Source organism: Sander vitreus, chromosome 15, assembly GCF_031162955.1.
Source record: "Sander vitreus isolate 19-12246 chromosome 15, sanVit1, whole genome shotgun sequence".
In the NCBI taxonomy this organism is placed as follows: domain Eukaryota; kingdom Metazoa; phylum Chordata; class Actinopteri; order Perciformes; family Percidae; genus Sander; species Sander vitreus.
In genome coordinates, this window is record NC_135869.1 from 24,438,070 (window position 1) to 24,457,650 (window position 19,581).

The window sequence follows — 19,581 nt, forward strand, 5'->3', positions numbered from 1 at the left end:
GTCTGTCCGTAACAGTTTATCTCATGATGAGAATGAAATGGCCAAACAGATGTCGGTCCATTTTATTTCTAAAAGAGTGACACCATGGATGTAGTGGACCTCTCTGCTGCCGCGCGCTTCCAGGCTCGACAGTGAAAGTTCACCCACCCAGCACACCTGTCCTGATAAAATGGGATTTAATTTGTTACTTACTTACTTAAGAACATTTAGCATTGTTTGGTTGCTAAATATTCATCAGCACTGATAGGGAGGCCATGGAATTTAAAGAAAGGTTCACAATATAAAAAAAAAAAAAAATAAAATCAATAGCAAGACATAAGACAGACACATTGAAAATCATAAATAGAAATAGAGACTAAGATAGTTTTTCCTTTCAACAAAGAAAAGGAGAGGTGAAAAATCCTCCCACACTCGGACGTTTTATTAAGCGTTGCACATATACATGGCAATATGTACTTTGTGTGCTAGTCCCTGGCCCCATTCTGCATGGTATTTCAATCAAGCACAATTTATTTTAGGAATATGCAACAAGTAAGCACAAAACTGACATATGAGAAGATTAGAGGTGTTGAAATTAATCAAATAACCGATGCATGGAATCGTGGACATGGACGATGCTGCATCGATAATCGGCCAAACCATAATCGATTATTTCTGTTTACAATTGAATGTAGGCCTAACAACGTTTCTGTTTACATATTCTGGTATGTTTTGCACATTCAGGAAGTGCCATGTGCTCAGTGCTGTAGTTTTATGTATCCAATTTATTTAGTATTAGAGCACTGCAGAATGTTTTGTTTTTGAAGCTTGAAAAGCTACGAATTAAATATCCTATATGGCTTTAATAGAAGAAAAAAAATGTATTTGACGCATCGTGATGCATCGATATATCGAATCGAAGACATGATAATCGAATCGGGAGATCAGTGATGATTCACACCCCTAAAGAAGATCTTCTTAAAACTACATTTTGATAGCAGCACCCTCTTCAAGACAGGTTAAACTCAGATAATAAAGCAGGGCCCATATCATGTCAGTATGTTATGTTTTATGTATGTTCTCAAAGAGATTTCCAATTAAATTAGCACAAAATAATTAGCACAAAGTTGGCCTGTAGCTTTCCACAATTCCTCTTTTTGCTGGGGACCCCCCCCCCACCCCCCTTACTTTGGGAACCAGTGCACTAGACAAAAAACATTAGGGAATTATTGCTATCTGTTATTGTCTTCAGTCATCAATGTCATCTAGTGCTGTTATAGCTTTGTTTTTGCCATAAAGCATCAATCAGTAGGCCTACTGAAGCCACTTTTTCAAAACACTACAGTCTGCATTATGTGTCTTGGTTGGCCAAAAAGTTAACCTCACTTTCAAACTCACTCAAAGCACTCATAATGTCTCAAATCTATCTTTAACCCGATAGTAGCTAGACCTTAAATATATAATTCCATGTCTGATTACCGCCTCTTATCCTGCTTCATATGAAAGTAACACGTTTTTGTACATGTTGCATTGTTTTTAGAATCAAACGTGTAGGACAAAATCAACAGCACGTTGATTTTGAAAGAATGGACCGGGCGGAACCATTCTTTCGGTCACAGAAACAGGGGGGGCAATAATTAACGACGGACCAACATGGCGGAAAAACATAGCTAATGCTAAACAAGAGAAACGAATGTTTTTAATTAACTGGTTAAAATTACATTTTTGACGCGGGAATGTTCAAACTAAAGAGACAAATTACCAGCCCTTTTCGGGGTCTATAACGTTAAGGTCAAGAATAACCTGACAACGTACGTAATCGTTACGTTAGGTAGTTTATCGCTAAAGTTAGCTGACCGTAGGAGCCACTGGAAACACGTTAGTAACCTGGTTAACAGTTCATTATGTGGGGAGAAATCGACCCTCCAGTTAAAACACAAGCGAGTTTGTGTGAAAGTGAAGACGAGAGTGAATTACCAGAAGAACCGGCGACACGGTCCCAGCGATGTGACTTTCACCAGCCCGCAGACACCCAGCAGCCACGACAAGACACTCAGGTGAGAGATAACCAGTTACCTGTTTTGTATAACGTTAATGCAAATATATGCACACTGCATTATATTTCTGTTTTACTGATTGGGTGTCTGCTTATCATACAGTACGTGAGCCACGCTGAGGCCATTTGCGTAAATGACATGGTAGAGTCCATAGCCAGGAGTGCAAGTCCAGTGAAGAGCCAGCAGAAAGGAGAGGCTGAACTGACCCTAAAGCAGCGCAGAGAAGAGCTACTGCATCAGTACAGGAGCAGGCCACTGGTGTTCCTGGAGAGGTACCATGTACGTGTACACGGCTCAACGTGTGTATGTGTTCATTTACCCACACATTTGTGTGTAGGCTATATGGGCAGCAGCTGAAAGGGGCTCTTATATAGGCTGATAGGTACATCTAAACACACAATCAGAGTGCAATGATTAAGTAAAAGGTCTTTAAAAATACTTTGGATACTGTTGTTACTATTAGTATCAACGGTTTAACTGTTATTTCTTAGACCATAAAGCAGCCCTATCAGCTTCTACATCCGACAAAGGCAGTTCCCAGGATAACATGAAAACTAGTTGTGGACAGCAAAGTAATACAGTTAAAAAGCAACCTTAGTTTAAGACTAGGCACATTAGACAGCCCTTCTGATTTCATGCATTTTTAGAATTGTTAATAAAGAGGATGTTATCAATCGTTCTGTCTTTTATGTTTTTATTGAAAATTGCTCAATTAAAGTGTAAGTCAAGTAAGTTTTGTTTGATGTAACCCAATATCCCAAATCACAAAATAGCCTCAAGGGGGCACAGCACAGTCATGATTTGGCAAAGATATTTAGCGTACTGACAACATAGTTTTTGTGCTAACCTATTTTAGTTATTTTTATTTCTAGGCCTACCTCAAACCCCAGAACCTGTCAGCGTTTGCCCACGTCAGCTCAGATCCACGGGCTCTTCACTACAGCAATGTGATAGAGAAACGATCTGCTGCATCAACCAACAGGACAAGGGTTCGAAACCAGCGCTACGCTGCCCTCAGGGCCCTCCAGAGGGGTAGGGGCTTTTTTTTGTCATCTGTGACAATATACATTCATACCAGTTAAGACTTCTTTAGTACAATAATTGTCCTGGCTCTCTCAATAAGACATGCTCTGTTTTGTAAACTCATTTTACCGTAGCTGTGTTAAAATGATTGTAAATCATTCTTAAATGGTGCAGCCAAGCAACATAAATCCGGTAAAACTGAAAAAAAGCTTTCTTTTAAAGGGTCAGTTCACACAAATATAGATATTATAACATACTTTCCAATTGCCACTAGTGGTATCATGCACATAGTTTAAGGTTTTAAGGAATCTACTGCTGAGATGCTATCTGCTGCCACCCCAACAATCTCTACACCAATTGCTGGCAGTTGTATGTACTGTGAACTAGATGAAGTATATCAACTGTGCGTTAAACACAACCGCTGTGCTGTGCTTTTCTTTCCTTCCCACCTTGTCATCCCTCTGTTCCTCTGCCCCACCTCCTCTTCCAGAGGGCGAGTATTTCAACGATGAGCAGATGCGGATGAGGGAGCCGCTGCTGTATGAACAATATATTGGCCAGTACCTGACTGATGAGGAGGTGAGAGCAGATGCAGCGCCAGTGCTGTCACACTTTTAGTTCGTAATTCACTGTTCAGTTTAGGCAGCATTTTTATACTCAGCTTGTGTTTTTTTATAGGGATGTTCCCTTCCAGCTTTTTTGGCCCCTGATCCCATTTTTTTAAAATAATAATGAGTATCTGCCGATACAGAGTCCCGATCCGATACTTGTATATGCCTAGATAATAGAGCTCCACACAGTTATTTTGTTTACAAAAATAATTAAGTAAACAAAGCAACTAAAAGATGTCTTCAGCTCAATACATATAACTTAGTGCATTTCTGTAAAACTCGCATATGAAATCAACTTCTACTTAGACTGGTGTAGAATTTACTGACGTTAAAAGAACGGAGTTGAAGTGATCGAGGTGACTGCTGATCCCCGATCAGTAATGCCCAGGGACATCCCTAGTTCTTTTACTAAGTTCTTAATGTGTTTTTAGGTGCTGGAGCGCTCCCAGGAGGCCATGCTGGGCGATGCACAGCGGGGACCAGGGGCACCAGCAGGAAGCACAGGAGGGCTCGCCCACCTCCTCCTCAACTCCTACCAGGAGCGTCTCATCCAGAGTCGCCTGCAGGAGGAACAGGAGAGAGAGGAGGGAGCACAGGAGGAAGACGAGGATGAAGACGATGGTGAGAGAGGCCGAAGTTATAAAATAAGTGTAGTGCCTGTGCTCTTGCGGATTGAAGTGAAGAGACAAAGAAGGAAACTGGGTCGGTCTCTGATCTCCTTTTTTCCCTGGCTTACTCTGACTACTTCCGTCTCTGTTCTGTCAGCAATCACGTGTCTCTCTCTCTGTGTTCCCACTGTAGATATTACCGTCCAGCAGAAGGAATGGGAGCCCACGCCAGAGGAGAAGGTTCTGCTCAGGGAGGAGTTCATCAGTCAGATGCACCAGCGCTTCCTAGATGGCAAAGACAAGGATTTCAACTACAGGTCAGCCACACCACCACTTTACGATATAAAGCCTGCATTTGGGTTACACAGACATTGAACAGTGTATCACTACAAATAGAAACATCTACTGGGTCCTGCTCAGGATATTTGGGGCTTTAAAATAAGTAATACATGTGATTTAGTTCATATTTTATGAAAAATGCAACAAAGATATTTTATAAAAAAAAAAAAAAAAGTAAGTTGTTGCTTTGACAATAAACATGGTTATGTTGTTTCAAAAGCTTTTAAATAAAACTATGTGTCTGGTGGACTTGCTTGTAGTGCCACCGTGTAGCGTCATTTGTAGACGAGAGTGGCACAGAGAAACTTGATTTGTAGTTATTAAAGTGCTAATAACATTGAGATCCGATTTTTTTTTTTTTCTTTACTAAAACTGTAAGTTGTTTTAATGTTATTAGTGGTAAATTTCATATGTAAACACATTGCAGATACTGGTATCCTGACCACAGATGCCTGCAAGATTTATATACGATTTTAAATTAGGAACAACATAGTAGCTAATTGATAGTGGATTAATATTGTTAAAATAATGTTATGGAAAAATTATGTCCAGAAAATGTAACTAGATTTCACCGTGTGTGTGTGTGTGTGTGTGTGTGTGTTTTTTACAGTGAGGTGGATGAGAATCCTGACTACGACAACTTGGACATAGTCAGCAGAGACGCGGAGGATAAATACTTTGATGAAGATGACGATGAGGAGGAAGACGAGGTGGAAAATGACGAAGAGGAAGAAAATATGACAGAATAGTGGCTGTATTATTAGAACCGTAGTAACAACTGTCACACTCACTGCTTTGATTCAACTGTAAATACAAATGTACAAAATAAGGATATGTATTTCATTTTTTAACGTGAATTTGCAAACTGGTGATGAATAATGTTTTTTTTGAGTCTTTGCAAATATAGATATAATGCCCTTCTAACAAAAGGACTGAAGACCGGATGACTGATTGCAGTTTTCTATTCACCTTGTTTACGTCCTGCACAAATAAAATCTACAAATGTCAACATAAGCCAAACAATGAACAAGGATACAATCACCTTACAGGAAGAATACGTAAAACGTTTTGGCTGAAATACACATTCAAAAATTAGACGCAATAAATAAACATTTAGCAAAGTCATTTCAGCATTTTGTTTTCATCTGCTCAAATTTTACAAACATGAACCACTACTTTTAATTAACTGCTACTCCTACAGTATTGTTTTCTCCCACAGCCAGCACAATGTGGGCAAAGGCTATGCGTACAATATACAAATAAAAGGCATCAATATTAATTCTTAACAATATTGCAAAAACAAACAGCTTTGCGATCATCAATTTACACAAGAATAGAATAGAATAGGTCTTTATTGTCATTGTCACAGATGCAACGGAATGTAAAGTGCTCTCCAGTCAGTGCATTAGTTATACTCTATAAAAATATAATGTAAGTTCTAATAAATATAATGAAAGTCCTAATGTTATTCAAAAAGAATAAATAGAAACATAGCAGCATTAGCAGTATACATGAACACACATGGTCATACACATCCAGTCATTGCATTAAAAACAGTATGAACATAGTGTACATCTACAGACACGCATACTTTTTGTCATTTGCATAGATCTATTCCACGTCAGCTTCCATATTGCACATTTGTTGCAGCATTGAGGGTTATCATTGTTTATTGCAGTAGGATAAAAACTATGTTTGAGTCTATTTGTCCTTGCGTTAATTGATCTGTTTCGATCTGTACAGTTCGAACAGGGAGTGACCGGGATGGTGTGTGTCCTTTATGATGTTCCAGGTTTTTTTGAGACAACGGGAACTGTAGTTCTTCCACTGTGGGGAGGTGAGCAGCTGACGATCTTTTGGGGCAGTGTTGATGACCGTCGGGAGCGCTTTCCTCTGTGCTGCTGTGGAGCTGGTGTACCATACGCACATGCAGTATGTTAGTATGCTCTCAATGGAGGCACGGTAAAAGGACACCAGCAGTCTTTGTGTGATGTTATTCCTCCTGAGTATCCTCAGGAAGTACAGTCTCTGTTGGGCCTTTTGCAGCAGCTCAGAGGTGTTCACGCTCCGGAATAGGCTCTCCTCGATGTGGACTCCCAGGAAGCGGAAGTCCGCCACCCTCTCCACACAGTTCCCGTTGATGATTAATGATGGGATCTCTGTTTTCTTTCTCCTGTAGTCTATGATGAGTTATTTGGTTTTTGAGGTGTTGAGGAGCAGGTTGTTGGCCCTGCACCATGTTGACAGCCGCTCCACCTCATCTCTGTAGGCAGACTCGCCCCGCCCCCTGGAGATGAGCCCCACCACTGTGGTGACATCTGCAAACTTCACCATAGTGTTGCTGTGGTGGACAGGGGAGCAGTCGTGTGTGAGTGTGTGTGTGTGTAGAGGGAGTAGAGCAAGGGACTCAGAACACAGCAGAAAATAGCATGTGTTCTATAAGGAGTTACCGTAAAGAAAGTATGAACATTTCTCAAAAACATGCTGAATATTATGGGGAACTCATTTCTCTGGTCCTTTTCCACTCATTCGGTTTCTTTACTCAGCCTCATAGGCCGAGTAGTTCTATTAACACAATAAGATGTGTCCTGCTTTTCCCGCTTTAAAGTAGGGCTACACATATGAGGAAAATATCTTATTTTTGATATATAATATATCTTGATTGATATTGCAAATGCAATATGGTTCACAATGTTAGAGGGAATAATAAGGGAATTTTGCATTATTATTCTCATTTTCATTGAAAATGTATATTAAAGTGAGATTTGTACCAAACAAAGATTTTTTTTTCTTTTGTCTGTAGAATACAATTTGGATATTGCACTAGTCCATATTGCAATTTCAAAAAAAAAGTATATGGTTGTAATTTTTGACTTTTGATTTTAGACTAAATGTAATTTCACAAACTACACTTCGGATGCACATCTTTGGTCATGTTGGTACCATCTTTACTTACAGTCACGGCCGGTAAACAGTCCAATCATTTTCTTTCACAATGATTAAGGTCAAGTTATGAGAATTCAAGAGTTCAAGTTGACATCTGGGTCCATATTCATCAAGTGGCTCGGAGTATTAAACTGGCCCAGATTACTGAGAGGGACTCATTTTAGCTTTCACCCCCCTAAGGTCGATGCTGTCGCCTGCGACGTGACAATACAAAATGTATATGTCTTATTTAATATCTCCAGATCAATACAGTGTAGAGACTTACTTTTTTTGTTGAGAAGCCGTAGCAATGAGGTCTCGATGAGGTCCTCTAAGTCAGTGGTTCCCAACCTGGGGTCCGGGGACCCCTCAGGGGGGCGGCAAAGATCACAGGGGGGGCGCAAGTCTTTATCTGGTTTGAGGTTGAGGTAAAAAAAAAATATTTGCCCATGTTAAAAGAATTATGATAATACACTAGAATATATAATGTATACAAAAGTCTGTATAAAAACGATGTATTTTTGTTCTCGCTTAAAATTGTAGGCAGGCTACTTAGTAGGCCAAACCTCCGGGACCTCTTAACCTGGGACCCTGGCTGTCATCAGGTCAGCTGCTAGCTGCTAGCATCCTTGTTTGTCCTGCCGCCACAGCATCACTATTTTATGAATGAAACATGGCGGAGAAACGTAAAAGTGCTGATAACTCCTCTGTATCAAAAGAGAAAGTAAGGCTCTATCTCGAGAGTTACCTCAACTTCGGTTTCGGAGGGGGGGCTCAGCTTTTCTTAGACATAAGTAGGGGGGGCGCCAAGGAAAAAAGGTTGGGAGCCACTGCTCTAAGTTACACAATTGTAGGCCATCCAGAAGCTTTTTTAATCCAGCATGGAATTACAGTGTGCTTGCTTGTAACATACATAAACAATTATGAATCCAAAAATCACCTCACGTAATCTCCGCTTTGCTTCTCGATGTTTTTAGCTCATTAGCTGATAGCTCCAGCTTTTCAACAAGTAATATGATGATAATAATGATAAACCCACGACTGAACGGCTATTTACTGTATTTAGTCATCTTTTTGTATAAAAAAAACCTATGTCTATGGATGTATTCCAGTTAGCCGGGTGCCATCTTGGATAGTGACGCCTTGACTGACAGCTCTGTCAACCAATCACATGAAGTCATTTGATCACGTTTGCTCAGCGAATACAGAGGCCTTACAGGAGGGCCTTATTTACTGGTGTGTGTGTGTGTGTGTGTGTGTGTGTGTGTGTGTGTGTGTGTGTGTGTGTGTGTGTGTGTGTGTGTGTGTGTGTGTGTGTGTGTGTGTGTGTGTATTGGTCCTGGCAGATAGAAGCCTAGAGGTTGAATTGAGTGTGATTTGGCCTACTGATGTCAAATAGCAGACAGATAATGCATCAAAGATGACACAAATAACTTTTTGGATAAAAGCATTTGGACTTTTATGGGGAATAAATCGAAATTGTTTCATATTTTTGTTAGTTACAGAGTTTATTTTTGTTTCCCCTGATTGCCAAGACTTGGGATAACAATTTCAGATTTCAATACATTTCTGTAAGATTTCATTTCTGTTACCTTAGTCTTTTCTTTTGTCTTTATAGTCAGATAACAATTTCTAAATACATAAATCATGTTTATAACTTGATTGAATACAAGCATTATTACACAAGGAGACCAGGCGAACCAAATATTGGGGGAAATGGCTTAGACCTGAGAGGGTTAAGAAAAAAAGTTAGAAAAAGCCTTTAATCATCAAATGCAGTAATTTATTACATCTGTCAGATTTGGGGGGAACTCCACAGCTGACCTAACCTGATCATTTTATCTAACCTTTTATTGCAAGATCCATGATCACTTTTGCATGACAGGACTTGGCCCGGCAGGGTAGAAAAAATATTTGCCAGGAGATGGCTTTCAGGCAAAGACATGCACGCACATTTCAGAGAAGGGTGTGTTGGGACTGTACAGCAACAACACACAATTATCGTGGTTGTATTTTGCTTTTAGTTTCTTAATGGAAAAAGATGATGTCACTATCATAGTCCTTTAAAACTAGCCAACAAAAGTGTATTCAGCTCTCAAAGGGTTGTTTTGGTTGTTTCAAGTAAACCTGTAATAATATACATCTCAGTTATAATAATGCAAAGTGCGTAATTTAGGCTGCACCATGCAAGCTTGTCCATACTGTCAACCTTACAGTTAGGCTCCGATGAAAATAATTTCATTTTTTGAGTTGCTTAATTTTCAGAGTGTAGTATTCATCTTGCAAATTCAAAACTTTTAGCTGCATTTTTATTTTCTTTCTCTTCAGCTGGTCAAGGTCCATTGTATCCAGATTAGACTGAGTGGAGATTGGACCCTCCACTATAGCGGAGGGCTGAGTGCTGTCTGAGGCACTGTGTGGAAAGAAAACATATTTAACATCCTTGAAGCATCTTTGTTTATCCAAATAATGTGACTATTATAGACCTTACCTTTTCTCTATTTTGATCACTTTTGATTGTGCTGCATCATGGCCAGAGGAGGTGGCATCTGTACAGATAGTATAAAACATGTATTTCAATTTGAAATGCAGTTTTGGTCTTACACAAACAATAATGTTTACTTCTCTTTTGGTTTCTGAACAACATATTCATTGCCTGAATGCTTTCGTCTTTAATACCTCTCTGAATGTGTTCTGTGTTTGTGGCGACATCGCTGATATTTTTGGTTCCCTGTGTGACTAACAGAACAGGGGAGATTCGGAGTTCGGCAGTGTGATTGCTGGTTGAGCCAATGTCTTCAGGTTTATTCAGGATTTCAGGTTTGGATGTCTGCGGCCCAGGCAACTGATGCACACAGAGGTGTTCCAGTTTTGATTTCTCTCTGTCCATCTTCTTTTCTTTCATTACTTTGTTCCCCAACGATGGGTGGGTCCGACATGTGTGATGGATCAATGGGGTCATCTTTTGCATCTTCACTTTCTGCATCCCCATCCAATGGTTTACACCAGCTGTCTGCTCACAAACAAAACTGAGGTTGGTCTGTCACGATATTACAACAGAGTACATACTAACTAGGGCTGCACAATATATGTTTGTTTTTTTAATCGTCATCGTGATATCAACTGGCGCAATAAACACATCGCGAAAGGCTGCGACATATCGTGAAAGATACTCAAGAAGATATCAGTAGGAAACTGCACTCTACAATCTGTCACTTATTTTTGTTGTGCCTTTTATATTCAATTCAGTGTTCAATTTGCTCAATAAAAGAATGTTGGTAATTATTTCCTTTTATTTGTTTTTGATTTAACCAGCAATTTGTTGTATTTTAGCATAACACTGAAAGCAGCAGAAATGCAGAACTGAGTACACTTTAATATCTGTTTATTTATTTATCGCAAGTAATATCGTTATCGCGATATTCAACGTTATCGCATATTCTCCTCATATCATGCAGCCCTTGTACCAACACAGATTCTATATTCAAATGAGATCGAGAGGCAGTGCATGAGGGAAAGATGCGTTATGCGCATCACCCCCACAAAGGTATCCAACTGAAATAATCACACTGCTCATTCACCAATATATGTTTGATTGAGTAGGACAAATATTACATGACTATTTACAAACCTTCTAGTGGACACTCCATGCCGCTGGGCTGACAATCTCTCGTGGTCTGAAACTTAGAGCACAAACATCAGAGCACTATATAATAATGGTGGAATGTGATATCACTAACAGAGAGTATGAGGAGTATAACGGTTCCTCTGTAGTTGACTCCCTCCATAAGATCAGTATGTGACAATGTCTGACGTTACTCCTAACGTTTAGTAATAAGCACTAAACGCTCATGAGAATGTCATTAGTTTTGTAGTTATTTAATCTTAATTCAAAGTATTTGACAAATTAAAATCTTGACCTGATGATGGTGCTAGCCAAAGTTATTACAGTTTAACCTGAGGATAGTCTCGCATTGCCAGACCTTCCTCCACAACGCTGCGGAGGAGGGTCTGGCTAGTCCACACAGTATTCCGGGATGGGAGAAAAACATGCTGTGATGTATTGGAATTTCTTTAAACCAATCACAATTGTCTTGTGCGGTGCTTAGCTCCGGGCAAAGAAACGGCGCCTCTGCAAAATAGCCTCTGGAAGGAACTTGTTTTGGTGGAACGTGTACGTTCAAAAGTTGTTTTAGTCGTGCGAGAGAAAACTGAGATTGGACAGATAGTCTAGCTAGCTGTCTGGATTTACCCTGCAGAGATCTGAGGAGCAGTTAACCATAGTCCTCAGAAATCCACCGGAGTTAAAGCTCCATTGTGTAATGTTTTGAGTTGATTCTTAGCAAAAAAACCTTTGTTCTTTCACATATATGTACTCATTCATGTGTAATTACTTCCACCAACTAATCAAAGTATTCTCGTAAGCGTAGAATCTGCCATTCCGAATCATTTAGAATACATACGAGCGAGTCGCCCGTATGTATTCTGCTATGTTGCGCCTCCATCTTTAAAATACATAAGCCAAAGAGGGACATACCTCCGCCTTTCGCGCTGGCACCATGACGAATGCCAGGGGGAGCCTGTTGAAGATGGAGGATCACGCTGATACTTTACTAACATTAGCTTGCATTCATTTGGGAACCTGATAGCTGATTTTAGCAATAAAATGGTACCAAAATAACGAAAACGTGAAACTATTATTACACTGGAAGGAACACTAACGGACAAAGTCGTACTTCTTGGAATAATACGGCCACCGCAGGAGTTAAAACGCGATCAGAATGGGAGGGGTTAGAAAGTAATATTCAGTTGGTTGTCATATACAATTTCACTGATGCTAGGTGGGAGATGCTAGATGGGAGAAATTCTTACACAATGTAGCCTTAAAATCCCAACACAAAGAAAGCGGAAGGTGACGGACATCTGGCCGAAAATGAGCGAAATCCAGTGGAATTTCCGGCGGCACCTGAACAATCCCTGAAATGCAACGTTGTCGATATAGACTTTCCTGAGGAAGACCTTAAAGTGTTTACTAGGTTTCATGGGAATCCATCAATAGTTGTTGTTGAGACATTTCACACAAAACCACAAATATCAACCTCACGGTGGCGCTAGGGGAAAGTCAGGGGATCACCAAAGTTACTATGATTGATCCACTGGGGACCATGAATCCTCACCATGAGTGATGGCGTGACAATGTTGGTCTGACCAACATTGCCATTCTAGAGCCACAGCGTTAGCATGGCAAAAAGCTTCTGAACTGTTTTGAGACAAAAACAGGAAACAACTCTACAGTTTCTCTCCCATCTTACCTCTGAAAGCCTTTTGAGGACAACTTTTACTTCCTGCTGCAATTCCTTTTGCTCAGATGTCGAAAGGATGAGGTTTGTCTGCCTTTCTGAAAGAAGAGTGATATCATACATCCACAGGTAAACACTTACTGTAGTGGCCTGACATGCTCACATTCATTTCAATAATAGTTTTTCTACAGACGATGATTTCGGTAGGAAACGTTGTCTTCAAACACACCGTTGTCTTCATCTTTTTTAGCAACAGGAGGCATGTTCTCATCTTCCGTTTCTCCGTTTTCCTTTTCATCTTCCCCTTTTTTTTGTCGCTTTTTTCACAGTTTTTGTCGCTTTTTCCACGTTTTTTTCTACAATTCTTTCAATCTTTTTGTCGTTTTTTATCAATACATGCAGACGTGTCCCGGGACCTCCCTTGGACACTGGACACTTGGAGATCTCAACCCCCCCCCCCCCCCCCCGCCAATGTTGAACCCAAAGTTACGCCCTTGATCTAGTTACTGGTTTAAGTGACAGTACAAGAGGGTTAGTGTGCAGACAAACCTTCAGGCTGGCTCTCTGATATGCAATTACGTGACAGGATTTTCTTTTGCTGGGAGGATAAAGAAAATAAAAATAATAAAACTCAAATACAAGATTCTTTGTAACCGAGTTGCATGAATGTATATCACATTGTATTCAGACGTCCAGTTACCTTCGTAGTCTCAGTTCTTCTCTTTTTAAATCCTCTGGTGTTTAAGAAACTGTTCTGTGATAAAAGTCAGAAGTTAGTTAGGCACTTCATTTACAGTCTGTTCTGATTTTTCTTGAATTCAATTTTCAATTCAATTCAATTCAGTTTTATTTATAGTATCAAATCATAACAAGAGTTATCTCGAGACACTTTACAGATAGAGTAAGACAAAGCCCCAACAATTACAATAATTCCCTCAAGAGCAAGCATTAGCAGTAGCTATTGCGACAATGGCGAGGAAAAACTCCCTTTCGGGAAGAAACCTCGGACAGACCCAGACTCTTGGTAGGTGGTGTCTGACGGTGCCGGTTGGGGGTGTGATGAACAGTGGTAGTAATAGTCACAATAAAGATAATGGAACAGTGACTACAATGGTAGTCGTAGTAGTTCATGTCATAGTAGGGCACAGCAGGGCATTACGGGGTGTAATGTGGGGCAGCACAGCATGGGTGGACGCGGTAGGACGCAAGGACGCAGCCGGACACTGCAGGGAATCGCAGAGCATAGCAGGGTGTAGCAGGTCCCTAGCAACAGCTGCACCCAAAACCCAGGTCTTGATATTCTGGGTGAAGAAGAAACATAAGGACTCCGGGGAGTAAACTCCCCAGAGATAGGTTACTAACAAGCATTTCTGGGAGAAGGATGCACACAAAAGGAACAAATGAAAAGAGAGATGAAAGAGCAGCTCATTGTGTCATAGGGAGGAAGGACATTCCCCAGCAGTCTAGAATTATAATAGCATAACTAAGAGAGGCAGGCTAAAGAGAGGTGCCGGATCGGGCTTGAACTCTCCCCTGCCGGAACGGGCTGTACTTCCTGCCTCCCTCTACTCTCACTATATTATTGATTATATGATAGGTAGATCTATTCTATAGTTGGAAAAAGAACATAAGGACTGCGGGGAATAAGCTCCCCGGAGCTATGTTAGTAACAAGCATTTCTGTGACACGAATACACACAGATGGAAAGAGAGAGGAGAGAGAAGCTCAGTGTGTCCTAGGAGGTACCCTGGTAGTCTAGAACTATAACTGTATAACTAAGAGCTGCAGAGAAGGGGAGATAGGGAGGCTGTGTTCCGCGATTGTGGCTACACTCCTTCCCCCCGCCGGTCTAGGCTAACGCTGCGACTCATCGAATAAAGAACAGTACACTCTGCATAAAGAACAACAACACCTTACCTCAAACCAAAACTGCAGAGGCTTTTTTTTATGGGAAATACTTGTTTTCCATTTTTTACTGGAGGCTCTACCACCAAAATCCTCAAAGGCAACGGGAGAAAACCAGCGGCCCTCAGACTTGATACACTCCTCACCTAAACACAGCAACACAAATTAATAACATATAGGATAGGAAAAAAACAACAACAATGTGTCTACTTCTTTATGAATTATAGATTCCGCTTACCCCTGTATAGCTTTTTCACATGCAGGGTGCCATTTTTGTTTCCACAGGTTACAGACAAGAGCCCTTTGTACATAATGGAGCAGACAAAAGTTGCACACACTGTTGACATGTAGGACATATCAGTACAAGAAAGTATTGAGTGTATTTTCCCTCTTTTTTGTGTTGTCAAAAACTTATTCACATAATATATTATTTAAAAAAAAAGTAGTATAAATGGACGCTCCATGCTCCATGCTCTATAGACTCACTATTATCCTGTGCTCTCCGGTTAGGAGTGTTCTGGGTGAATGTGCCTGGCTGCTCATCGTCTTCCTGATATTCCTCTTCTTCTTCTTCTTCTTCCTCATTCTCCTCCTCGTCATCATCATAGTCTTGATATCTGGGTATGTTTCTGTTCCTTGTGCTACTTCTCCTGTCCATATCGTTTTCTTCTTCTTCTTCCTTTTCTTTACAAAATTACCGATTTAGTCTTATTAGTCTAATAGAAGTACAACAGAAGAACAGTATACTGTGAAAAGTACACTTTTGTCCACTGGGTGGCGCAAGAGAAAATAATTTGCCCGCCAATGCACAGATCCAGTTTCAGATGGCGACGCTGGTGATTCTGGTTTGGTCCTGCAGAGATAACCAATGGCAGTAGCAGGTGGGAAGCCAGTGGGGGATCCTGTCCCTGTGGTCTGACTGTGAGTAAGAAAGTACAATGGGTCTCCTATGGACAATAAGAATTGGAACAATACAGTACAATACAAAATGGGAGCAGAAAGGGGGAAGAGGTATGTATTTTGTTGTTGTTTCCCTGACAATAAAGTTTATTCGCCCATCAGTTTTGTTTTATTCTAGCCTTTCTTTGTTCTTTGTCCATTTTTCAGATCGTTTCAGATTTTACAGTGTGTGTGTGAATGGGGACGGAATGTTAAGAGCTAGAGGGGAGGACAGAGTGGGGAGCTGCTGTACGATCCTCTCAGATTTTTCTAAACAAAATGCTCTGTCCCCCACAATTTTCACTCTTCACGCGTGATTTTAGGTCAAAATGTAGGAACATTTCAACAGGTGTTGTACCGAAAGCTGTGACCCATCAGGAACTGTGACCGCAGAGGGCGCTGCTGCACATCGTCTGCCCATGCGTGGTAGACAATGGAGGGCGAAGAAGAGCCTCTACGCAAACGGCGTAAACATTAAAACATTACATCCACGGGTGCAAGCTGTGTGATTATTTGCAGTTTGTTATTGCTTCAAGGAGAAAGAGTAAACCTCTGGCGACCATATTAACCTACCTCAGGCATAGCAAAGAATTTCTAATAAGGGAAGAAGTTTCACTCTGTCGGCACTTCCGGTTTCTGAACTGGTTGCAGTTCCACTCTGGTTCCATATAGGGGGCGCTCACATGTGAGTGCAGAATTAATGGTGGTCTATGGAGCTATACCCCTCAAAATCCACTTCTCTCAGGATATCATTTTTTGTCTAGTAATTTGAATGTTGCATTCGATAGGGGAGGCTAAGAAAATACACACTGCTGGGTCAATGACGTCATACACATATATGGCCAGAGATACTGCTTTACGGCAAGCTCTGAGTCGCTTCCTTTGTTCTCTCGAAGCATCGACAACACAGCTGACAGGTTAGACTCTCTCTGTTAATACAACACAGCTGACAGGTTAGACTCTCTCTGTTAATACAACACAGCTGACAGGTTAGGCTCTCCCTGTTGATACAACACAGCTGACAGGTTAGACTCTCTCTGTTAATACAACACAGCTGACAGGTTAGACTCTCTCTGTTAATACAACACAGCTGACAGGTTAGACTCTCTCTGTTAATACAACACAGCTGACAGGTTAGACTCTCTCTGTTAATACAACACAGCTGACAGGTTAGACTCTCTCTGTTAATACAACACAGCTGACAGGTTAGACTCTCTCTGTTAATACAACACAGCTGACAGGTTAGACTCTCTCTGTTAATACAACACAGCTGACAGGTTAGGCTCTCCCTGTTAATACAACACAGCTGACAGGTTAGGCTCTCCCTGTTAATACAACACAGCTGACAGGTTAGGCTCTCCCTGTTAATACAACACAGCTGACAGGTTAGGCTATCTCTGTTAATACAACACAGCTGACAGGTTAGGCTCTCCCTGTTAATACAACACAGCTGACAGGTTAGGCTCTCTCTGTTAGTACAACACAGCTAACAGGTTAGACTCTCTCTCTTAATACACGTTCTAGAAAGAGGTTTGCTAATGTTTTAAAGACCACGGCGAAATATTCACTCACTGACATTCTGGTTCTGCTTCGGATGCCGTCAAGCGGGTTCTCCGATCGTAATCAGTCCTTCACTGACCAATCAGCATTCATTAGCAGAATGCTAGCGTGTTATAGGCAACAACGACTCAACCTGTAAGAAATCGAAAGGACACAAGTACTCGTTCATTCAACTTTTGACCTATAATCCATGTTGAACTTGCAAAAACTACAATCAAATCTGAGATTTCTCAACAACAATCAGGCAAAAGAGACAAATGTAGCCGTCTAGCTCCATAGAGTCCCATTCATTTAGCACTGGACCGCGATCACCCCCAGTGGAACTCTGGTGGAACTGCAACCAAATTCAGGACAATGGGGCTGAATAGGGAGTGAAAAGGCTTTCCGTAAACGGGTTTTGGGCATAGTAACATATGTTTATCTTAAAGTAAATAAAATATATTAAGGTACATTTTCTCTGAAATGTTTCGAAACATGTCTTTCTTTGTGACTGCATGCACGAGTTACATTTGTAATAACCTACCTAAAACCTACACTAGACCTACATTTAAAACTTAAAATAATCATATTCTACTGTAAAGAAAAGAAAGAACTAAATATTTGATGGACCAGGCCAGCACATTGGGTAAGTTGTCAGAATATGTGACCCCACTGTAACTGCTTAATAAAGGCGTTAAACTTTAATCTGGACACATCTTTTCTTATTTGGAGTCATCACAGAGCCAGTTGCCAGAACGCACTGATGTGTTTTTTTATGTTTGTGGTTTCAAATCCACATCAATGCGTTCGCCAGACTTTTATCTCTCCGGTGATGATAATATTTTGCTGTTTGGACCCACGGTTTTTGAATACAGAACGAACTTGATATGTATAATTATCATTAAATGGACATGTTTGACCCATTAAAGAAACGGTCTCCCCCTCCCTCCTCTACTCCCTCCCTGCAGAAATCACCATTGCAAGAAGTTCTGCCACACTAATGTAAATATTGTAGCCTACTCATCATTGTACTAAAAAGCTATATTGTAAAGTTTAGTTCTATGCTTTAAACTGTGAGTGCCTGCCTTACAAAAAAAATCACTGGACCGATTCATGTGGTTCCTGACAATAAACTTGAATATCCCAAACTCTTTTCCAATTAATAGATTCCACATTTCAGACGTTGCTCAGTTCACACCCATAGAGGGCATAAAGGATTAGGCTACTTCTTGTTATTTAATCATTTTATAAAAAAAAAAAAAAAAAAAATGGCGCGTAGATAAATTCTGCATTGCACCTACCAGTTTTATTTTCGACCGGAAAATACAGTGATTTCTGCAGGAAACTTCACATCCAATAGAGACTACAGGTCATTGTTGACGATGATCTTGTAGGCCTAGTTTGTTTCCGCTGTCCTTACGCGAGCTCTATGGGCTCTTCGGCCATACCCCCCCCCCACACACACACATACTATCGCATCACATTGACTGCAGACAAGATACTCATCAAGTGTCGGACCGGTTTGCCCCGTTTCCTGCACGAAAAAGCCGCGAATGGAGGCGGAAATGTTCGGTTTCGCGTTCAGGGAAGTGGAGAAACTGACTTTAAACACTGCCCTGTCAGAGATTAAAGTGAAAGTTAGTTGAGTCATCTTTTAAACGCTTTCCTGTACATTCATGACTCGTTGGGTTTTTGAAGCTACAATCTGATCATATAGCCTGCTTTATTTTGTTAATATTACATCGTTATCCACCCCATTGTTATATCTAGAAAGTTGGAGAGAGAGATACAACCGTTAAACGACACACTAGGGAGACATATGTTCATAATTACAGCATAATATGTGCATCGTTTTAGATGAGAGAATCCCACATGCCACATCTGGTTGTAGTGGTGTAGTCTAATGTATTTTAGTGGGCACACTGAACTGGATATTGGCCAGAATCTGCCTTTGGGGGAGGAGTGGCATATCATAGTGGGGGGGTCTGGGTGTCCTTCCCCAGGGAAGTTTTCAGCATAATTACTTCATTTCTTGTATTTGGATTCATTTTTATGCACCAATTTATGGTGGAAATTCCTTTATTTAGCTATGTGAAGAAGAAAAACACAGATGACAATTCCAAATAAAATATAATGGAAAGTGTGTTGTTGCGTGTCATTGGGCCTTTTTAAGTGGGTATACTGCGTATACCTGAGTATCACATAGACTACACCACTGTCTGGTTGGGAAAATATAACTAGACTATGGGCCTTAAGTCTTATGTAGGCTACTGTACACTGCACCAATGCACCGTTTTAACAATGCATTCATGCAATAGCACTCATCAGGCATCTCTGGCTGCTATGACTGGTGCAC

At 40.7% G+C, this 19,581-nt stretch overlaps 2 protein-coding genes across 5 annotated transcripts; one reads left to right on the forward strand and one right to left on the reverse strand.

Moving 5' to 3' along the window:
- Window positions 1–1,601: 1,601 nt before the first annotated feature.
- On the forward strand, window positions 1,602–5,742 carry ccdc97 (coiled-coil domain containing 97). The gene is made up of 7 exons (XM_078268951.1): window positions 1,602–2,036; window positions 2,139–2,315; window positions 2,909–3,068; window positions 3,550–3,638; window positions 4,102–4,291; window positions 4,472–4,595; window positions 5,228–5,742. The coding sequence occupies exons 1-7, from the start codon at window positions 1,884–1,886 to the stop codon at window positions 5,364–5,366; spliced, it is 1,032 nt and encodes a 343-aa protein (XP_078125077.1). The 5' UTR covers window positions 1,602–1,883; the 3' UTR covers window positions 5,367–5,742.
- Window positions 5,743–5,951: 209 nt separating this feature from the next.
- Window positions 5,952–18,817, reverse strand: LOC144529704 (uncharacterized). Of its 4 annotated transcripts, none has more exons than XM_078268954.1 (13): window positions 18,527–18,817; window positions 17,259–17,379; window positions 15,234–15,431; window positions 14,986–15,048; window positions 14,760–14,893; window positions 13,543–13,596; window positions 13,392–13,440; window positions 12,855–12,940; window positions 11,174–11,225; window positions 10,222–10,555; window positions 10,034–10,091; window positions 7,829–9,955; window positions 5,952–6,958 (listed from the first exon to the last, which is right to left on the reverse strand). In XM_078268954.1, exons 3-10 carry the CDS (start codon window positions 15,403–15,405, stop codon window positions 10,359–10,361), a joined length of 807 nt encoding a protein of 268 aa, XP_078125080.1. In that variant the 5' UTR covers window positions 15,406–15,431; window positions 17,259–17,379; window positions 18,527–18,817; the 3' UTR covers window positions 5,952–6,958; window positions 7,829–9,955; window positions 10,034–10,091; window positions 10,222–10,358. The 4 variants fall into 4 exon arrangements, with proteins under 4 accessions (XP_078125080.1, XP_078125079.1, XP_078125078.1 ...); XM_078268953.1 differs by having other exon boundaries at window positions 15,234–15,666; window positions 17,263–17,379; window positions 18,527–18,816; XM_078268952.1 differs by having other exon boundaries at window positions 15,234–15,666; window positions 18,527–18,816.
- Between the last annotated feature and the right edge of the window lie 764 nt (window positions 18,818–19,581).

Bases quoted from the DNA above. Each gene is read 5' to 3' on its own strand.
- ccdc97 (XM_078268951.1), top strand. From the start codon at position 1,884: ATGTGGGGAGAAATCGACCCTCCAGTTAAAACACAAGCGAGTTTGTGT. The intron at 2,037-2,138 runs GTGAGAGATAAC...CTTATCATACAG, and splicing joins AGCCACGACAAGACACTCAG to TACGTGAGCCACGCTGAGGC. The intron at 2,316-2,908 runs GTACGTGTACAC...TTTTATTTCTAG, and splicing joins TGTTCCTGGAGAGGTACCAT to GCCTACCTCAAACCCCAGAA.
- LOC144529704 (XM_078268954.1), bottom strand. From the start codon at position 15,405: ATGGACAGGAGAAGTAGCACAAGGAACAGAAACATACCCAGATATCAA. The intron at 14,894-14,985 runs GTAAGCGGAATC...TGCTGTGTTTAG, and splicing joins TGTGAAAAAGCTATACAGGG to GTGAGGAGTGTATCAAGTCT. The intron at 13,441-13,542 runs GTAACTGGACGT...TTATCCTCCCAG, and splicing joins GAAGAACTGAGACTACGAAG to CAAAAGAAAATCCTGTCACG.